Source organism: Spodoptera frugiperda, chromosome 6 (assembly GCF_023101765.2).
Source record: "Spodoptera frugiperda isolate SF20-4 chromosome 6, AGI-APGP_CSIRO_Sfru_2.0, whole genome shotgun sequence".
In the NCBI taxonomy this organism is placed as follows: Eukaryota; Metazoa; Arthropoda; class Insecta; order Lepidoptera; family Noctuidae; genus Spodoptera; species Spodoptera frugiperda.
The window spans coordinates 2,713,293-2,721,984 of record NC_064217.1 but is presented as its reverse complement, the minus strand read 5'-3'; the positions used below and the strand labels follow the sequence as shown (position 1 = coordinate 2,721,984).

At 38.6% G+C, this 8,692-nt stretch overlaps 1 protein-coding gene across 1 annotated transcript; it reads left to right on the top strand.

The window, feature by feature from the left end:
* Positions 1-209: 209 nt before the first annotated feature.
* LOC118279092 (uncharacterized) lies at positions 210-8,307 on the top strand. Its single transcript, XM_050694479.1, has 5 exons — positions 210-4,683; positions 5,161-5,391; positions 5,912-5,988; positions 7,371-7,756; positions 8,012-8,307. Exons 1-5 carry the CDS (start codon positions 337-339, stop codon positions 8,305-8,307), a joined length of 5,337 nt encoding a protein of 1,778 aa, XP_050550436.1. The 5' UTR covers positions 210-336.
* Positions 8,308-8,692: the final 385 nt, after the last annotated feature.

Below are 8,692 nucleotides of genomic sequence, written 5' to 3'. Positions count from 1 at the left end.
GATATTTTGGGACGGCTGCTATAAAGTTGTATTTTTGTTGGGAGGATTTTTTAAATCGTACATTTTTTTTTCGAAACATTTAATGAATCATGAATTTATTTTTGTAAATAGGCTACAAGAGCACTTTAACTCGTCATAATTATTATAAAAACATCTAGATGAAATCGGCATTTACTAACGGGACTACTCGGAAAAGACATGCCGAAACATAATAATAATAATAATAAGCCCCCTAAACAACCACACGTCCGGATCGACCATCTGATCACGTGGGGGGCGGACACACGATTATGAAATTACTGGCGTGGCTAACGTGGCTCTGGATACCCATTCAAAATGGAGACTCGGTCAAAGAGGAAACGTATAGGACCGCTGCCCGGGGGCGATCGCCGGGGCACACCTGGAGCTGACGCTGGGTGTTTCAGCATGCGATCCGTCAGTGGTGCGGAGTTGAGCAGGCGGGCTCCCATCAACAAAGATACGACAGCCGAAATCATTGACGATGGTAGCACACTAACAGACAGGACAAACACCCCTGTAGAACCGTATAGTCCAAGCACAGCATCATACGTACCATCTAGATCATCATCACCATCTCTACCATCGTCACCCATATTATCATCATCATCACTCCCCATTGCTACTTTGAGCACTGGTGATAGGAATCCGACCTTGAATGTTGCGCGGGAGGTGTCTACCTTCTTACCCGCGTCCACCAAGGCCGGAAAAACAAGAGTTCGCATGAAATGGAGTAAAGAAGTTAACCTATTCATCATGCGAACCTACCTACACATTACTAAATTAGAGCCCGACATGACCACATACAGACAACTGCATCAACTTTTCTCCCATCAATACCCAGATGTTATAGTCTCAGAACAAAGAATTGCAGATCAACGAAGAGTTATAGTCCGAAACAAACTTTTGTCCCAAAGCGAGATAGATCAGTTAAAGGAAGATGTCCGCACACAACTTGAATTAGAAAACATTGAGAGTCTTAACAATCACAACATATATACAGATAATACAGCCGAAGAGATACTACAAGAACAACCAAACTCTTTAACACATACTACTCAATCAGAATCTAACACTCAAACCCTTTCAGTCTATCAATCACACACACATTCCCAAGCCACACATACATCCACACAAACTGAAAACCTAACTATAACAATAGAAAATGATGTCGAAATTCAAGCTGATATTCAACAAAATGTACTAACTGACACGTATACACAACAACTAAATGATAAATTCAAAACAGCTCTTAACTTATATTCCGGGATGAACCCGGCAGCCCGACCAAAACTACCCAAGCTTAGGTACTCACCAAAACTACAGCAACTTGTCAATCTATTTAATAAAAATATCCTTACCCAATACACTACTGATGACACCAAACTAACAGATGTACACACACTGATTTACTGCACAGCACTTGTAATCTCCGAAGAATTGAATTATAAAATTACTAATTACACAGGCAATACGAGAACTAAAACTAACAATAAGCCAGCATGGCAAATTAGGCTAGAAAGAGATATAGATAAACTTAGAGCGGACTGTAGTAGACTAACACAATACATAAATAATAATCGTTCAAATAGAGTAATTAAAAGAGTAGAAGCAATATTCAGAAACCAAAGATACACTACACACACGAGACACGAAGCAGACAATAGGAGACCGGAAGAATATTTAGATACTCTGAAGCAAAAATTGGCATTAAAATCCCATAGACTAAAGCGATACAAAAAAGCACAAGAGCGTAAGAATCATAATTCCACATTTGTTATGAACGAAAAGATTTTTTACAGAAACTTACGAACAAAAACACAAACAACAGAAACACCTCATGACACTAACATAGAATTACCTACAACAGAACAACTTGAGGCATTTTGGTCAGGTATATGGGAAGATGAAGTGCAACATAATGAAACAGCTGATTGGATATCAGACGAAGCAGCCAGATGGAGTTCATTGGAAGAAATGGACTTCGTGGAGGTTACTGAGTCTGATATAACTAATACCACAGCAAAACTCCATAACTGGAAGTGTCCCGGTATCGATAAAATACACAATTACTGGTTCAAAAAATTAGATTGTCTACATAAAATTTTAGCAAAAAATATAACAGAAATCATCTTAGGAAAACAGAACATACCAGAATTCATTGCTACTGGAATAACTTATATGCTGCCGAAAACGCAATATACAGCACAACCTTCCCAATACAGACCCATCACATGTCTACCCACAATATACAAAATTATAACGTCCACAATCACTACAAAAATCAACAAGCACATAGAACAACACCACATAATAGCAGAGGAGCAAAAAGGGTGTAGACGGGGCCACATGGGCTGCAAGGAACAGCTAGTTATAGACTCCGTGATACACAAACACGCTGCCGCGAAAAATAAAAATCTACATTGCACCTACATCGATTATAAAAAAGCTTTTGATAGTATCCCACATTCCTGGTTATTAGAAATATTACAGATTTATAAAATAAACCCCGAAATTATAAAATTCCTGAAAAATATAATGTCGCAGTGGAAAACCACACTTCAATTAAATTATCGCAACAATACTATAACAACCCGTCAAATCACTATTAAAAAAGGCATTTACCAGGGCGACTCCCTTAGCCCAATGTGGTTCTGTCTCGCCCTCAATCCTCTATCCCACTTACTTCACCGTAGCCAAGCAGGCTACTGTCTTACGCACACAGCAGAAGTCACCACTATCTCTCATCTAATATATATGGATGATATCAAGCTATATTCAAAGTCGGAAAAAGAAATGAAAACACTAATAGATATTACTTCAAAATTCAGCAGAGATATTAACATGCAGTTTGGGTTGGATAAATGTAAAACCATACACATTATTCGGGGCAAAATTAAACCAGGGGACTACGAAATTAACAATATTGACGTTATCACAGCTATGGAACCGGAAGACTTTTATAAATATTTAGGTTACAAACAATTAAAGGGTTTAGATCACACAGCAATTAAAAATACACTAAAGAATGAATATAAAAATAGAGTAAGCGCCGTATGTAAAACTCAACTTTCTAGTAAGCATTTAATAAAAGCACTGAACACCTACGCGATTCCTATTCTAACGTACTCATTTGGAGTAATTAAATGGTCGAAAACTGAGATCTGCCAACTAGAAAGAACTACACGCACCACACTTACCAAACACAACAATCTACACCCAAAATCCGCTATAGAAAGATTAACAATCAAACGACAACATGGAGGGAGAGGTCTTATAGACATCCACCACCTTTGGCAGAAACAAATAGCAAAACTAAAACTATTTTTCCACACAAAATCTAATACAAGCAACATCCACAAAGCCATCGTTACACATGACACCAACTACACACCTCTCAACTTACACGAACCAAACTTATCATACGACATCAACAACGACCCACAGAAACAAAAATTAGAAGATTGGAAGAAGAAAGTATTGCACGGTCGTCATCCCCACGACCTTGAACAGGCGCACATAGACACAATAGCTTCCAATAAATGGCTTAAAATAGGCAATTTATTTCCGGAAACCGAAGGCTTTATAATTGCTATACAAGACCAGATAATTAATACAAAAAATTACAGAAAATTCATCATCAAAGACCCTACGATTACAAATGATAAATGCCGCAAATGTCACACCCAGCCCGAGACCATTCAACACATTACAGGAGCATGCACAACACTCACACAGACAGACTACACTCACAGACACAATCAACTTGCAAACATCATCCATCAGAACCTAGCAATCAAACACAAACTCATACCAGACACAAACACTCCTTATTACAAGTACACACCACAAAACGTATTAGAAAATACCACGCACAAACTATACTATGATCGAGCCATTTTAACAGACAGAACTGTCCACTATAATAGACCAGATATAACTAGAGCTACGTTGTCGACGTGGTGGGGCTTAAGGGCTCTGATCCCTAGTTTTACTTCAACTGGGGTGAGGAGTCCGACCAAAAGAGATACAACCCAAGCCAAGGTTGCATACGCCGAGGGCTGCGTGGCTAAGGGGGTGCTTAGTCGAGAGTATGCCAACTCTGGAGACCGGGGGACCTCCAGTTTCATTTACCCTTGCCACAGTGAACGCAGGGCTCTGCTGTGGTCGACTTTTAGGTCCCTAGCTACTCGTGGGAATCACATGATTACTAGATCAAAATTGAAAAAGCAATCTGAGGCTACGCCTCAATTGGATGACGAATCTTCACAGTTTTCTTCGTCATCCTCCACATCACTTTTCCCATCAATTTCATCAACATCACAATCATTCTGCGTCTCCCCGACGCCATCTTTATCATCAACTATTCAGTCAGTGGATGTTGTGCAGCTGGCAAATTCTGTCGATGAAGTTGTACCCACCACAAGGACTGTCAAAACGCGTAGGAAATGGACGACAGATATGAACGAATTCATCCTACGCAACTATCTTCTTCTCACTAACATGGAAACCGACAAAAACGCATACCTACCGTCATTACATACAAAATTTTTAGAAAAATTTCCATCCATGGAAGTTAGCCGTCAGCGCATAGGCGACCAACGTCGAGCAATTGTTCAGAAGAAACTACTGCCACAAACAACAATAGACCAGATTTATGAACAAGTTAGAACCGAACTACAAATAACCCCGATAAGGCAACAACACTCAACAATAACTCATGTAACACCAATAAATAACACACAAAATAATATACAACCTGGACAACGTATGAAATGGACAAACGAATATAATGAAACAATAATGAAAATATATTATAAAATCACCTACTTAGAAACAAATAAAACAGCTTATAGGAAATCCTTACATGAACAATTTATAACTGCTTTCCCAGAATTATCCCACATTACAGAGCAAAGGTTGTCTGATCAAGTAAGAGCAATTATAAATAACAAATATATTAACGTCAACAGATTAGCAGAGATTAAAAAGCAAGTCTCTGAACAATTAATACATGAAACAGATACAAATCAACACTTAAGTACACATTCATACATCGCAGAATACCCCGATGAAAATATTCATACACAACCATTCATATCTAACACACATACTGACATGCACACAAATAATGTCTCACAGGATACCAACACAAACACTGATACTATAACCCCAACACATTCGCCAAACATAGATGGCAACTTCTTAAATGATATCCATCTAGAACAATTCGACACGATACACACAAACACAGAAATAAACCAAGAGATCGAAGATTTATTTCAACAAGCACATCAATATTTTGCTGATACTGATCCCACCAATAGACCATACATTCCTAAACAAAAAACATCTAGAAAATTCTCCGCTACCGTAAATTATATAAACAATAATATCCTTCCCAAGTACGCAACCATAGATACTGACTTCAATAATTTACAAACTATTATTTACTCTGCTGCCTGGACTGCAGCTAAATATAATGGAGCTAAAATAACATACACTGTACAGACCGAACGACAAACAATTAATACCAGAAAACGAAAGTGGCAAACAAGATTAGAAAGAAAAATAAAAGGTTTGAGGGCAAATATAGGAAGATTATCGCAATACATAAAAGGTAATAGAAGTCCAAGACTAGTAGCAGCTGTAGAAATTATAAAGGCAAAGTACCGGTTACACGCACAATATGAAAACCCCAACACACAAATGACACACTTTCTGGATACAATGAAGCAGAAACTAAACGCAGCATCTAGTAGGCTCAGAAGATACTTAACATGTACAAACCGTAAATTAGAAAATAGTAGATTCGCAAATAACGAAAAATTCTTCTATAGAAACCTAACATCCACAGGCACCTTAACCCAAAACGTACAAACTCCTTCCGCAGAAACTCTCCGAGAGTTCTGGGCAGGTATATGGGAAAACCCGGTGTGTCATAACCACACAGCGTCTTGGATACACGAGGTAAACTTAGAACACGAGGAAATGCAATTCGAATTTATACCAATAGATATATTCTTAAATGTCATTAAAAACACACAGAATTGGAAGTCACCCGGTACAGATCACATACACAACTATTGGTATAAAAAATTCACAACCCTACATCCATTTCTACACAATCACTTAAACACATTCATCCAATCACCACATTTGCTACCAACATACATCACACAGGGGATAACATACATGATACCTAAAGATACGAATGACTCTACAAACCCGGCTAAATATCGACCTATTACATGTCTTCAAACATTCTACAAAATTTTGACAGCTTGCATTAGTAACATTATCTACGATCATCTAACAAAACATAATATTCTAGCGGAACAACAAAAAGGCTGCCGCAAGTACAGCCAAGGCTGCAAAGAGCAGCTCACCATTGATGCTGTCGTTATGAACCACGCAGTTAAGAGTAAAACAGATATCCACACAATGTTTATCGATTACCAAAAGGCTTTTGATTCTGTCCCACACAGCTGGTTGCTACACGTACTAAACTTATATAAAATTCACCCAACAATAAAATCATTTTTACAATCCTCTATGCAAAACTGGCAAACTATTCTCAAAATAAACCAATCCACGACTACAATAATCACCCAACCAATTAATATAAAGAGAGGCATCTTCCAGGGCGACGCTCTAAGCCCTTTGTGGTTTTGTATGGCACTGAACCCACTCTCACACCTATTGAACAAAACAAATGCAGGTTACACACTCACAAACAACAGTACACAATACACAATATCACATCTTATGTACATGGACGACATAAAGTTATACGCAGCAGACCAAATGTTATTATCCCATTTAGCAGATGTAACACAACAATTCTCTATAGATATATGCATGCAATTTGGAGTAGACAAGTGTAAAGTTATGTCAGTAGTAAAGGGAAAATTCGAGAATAATAGCTACACACTTGAAACAGGCCAAACAATTGAACCGATGGAAGAACACGACACATACAAATATTTAGGGTTTAGACAGTCCAGACAAATCCAACACAAAAACACAAGACAAGAACTTATTAAAAAATTTACCCACAGACTCAATCTCATTCTTAAAACAAATTTAAACGCCAGGAACACAATTAAAGCCATTAACACATTTGCAATACCCATTCTCACTTACTCATTTGGCATAATACAATGGTCGAAAACGAACACCCGAAAATTACAACGAATCATCAACACAACACTCACCAAACACCGAAAACATCATCCTAAATCATGCATACAACGACTCACATTACCACGTAAAGAAGGAGGAAGGGGATTAATAGACATTCAAAACCTACACAATAAACAAATTTCAAGTCTTAGATCTTATTTCCACAGTAAATCTGAACATTCGCCACTCCATAGACATGTCGCAGAAACAGACAAAAACTTCACACCACTAAACCTACATAACCGAGACACGCAAACTAATGAAATCATTGTTACTGATGAAGACAAGATTGCAGTATGGTCCCAAAAAGCACTTCACGGGAGACACCGGTCGTTCTTGAGCCAACCACACGTCGATAAAATTAAGTCGAACGAGTGGCTCAAACGCGGTGAACTGTTTCCCGAAACCGAGGGCTTTATGTTGGCCATACAAGATCAAATCATAGCAACCCGCAACTACAGAAAATTCATAATGAGAGATCCTAACCAACAAAATGATTTATGCCGACATTGCAACCTTGCCTCAGAAACCATCCAGCACATTACCGGAGCTTGTAAGTCTCTCGCACAGACTGACTACAAGCACCGGCACGATCAGGTCTCTGCAATAATACACCAACAACTAGCTTATAAATATAGCCTGATAGACCAAATGGTCCCATACTATAAATATAAGCCCGAAACAATATTAGAAAATAGAAATTATAAGATATACTGGGACCGAACAATTGTAACAGATAAAACGATTCATTTCAATAGACCGGACATTACAGTACATGACAAAATTAATAAAACAGTATACTTGATAGACATTGCCATTCCAAACTCACACAACATACAATCTACCATATCCGAGAAACTAAGTAAATATCAAGATCTCGCTATAGAGATCAAAACGCAGTGGAGAGCCCAAACAGTCCATATTGTCCCCATAGTCCTCTCAACCACTGGTATCATACCGAAGTCCCTCACACAAAGCCTCAACACTCTCCACATGCCTACATACACTCTCCACACACTACAAAAAGCTACCATCCTCAACACTTGCCGCATCACAAGAAAATTCTTAACATCATCTACTTTATCATCCACCTATTCTATTTAAACTTCCCCTTATACACTTGGCTCCGGCCCGTGTATAAGGTTTCTTTACTCTCGTATGAGAAGAAAATTAAGGTTCGACTGTTGTTGGTTCAATATTACATTAATGTTTCGTGGTAGTCTACTGCAAGAGTTTTGGTTTTCTATACCTTAAAAACTGTTATAATAAAATTGTCACGCCTGTCTAGGTGGATTCCGCAGCTGATTTTTGAGACGGAGTCCCGGTACTGGTACTGGTACCGGGACTCCGGCTCGAAAAGCAGGAGTAGAAAGGTGTGGTTTAAGTCAGTAAGAGTCTGACACTCCCTCTCGCCTTGCCCAAGGTGGGAAAATCACACAAAGATTTACTCCGTGTAGGAATCGAGCCCGCTACCCGTTGTATGGTAGCC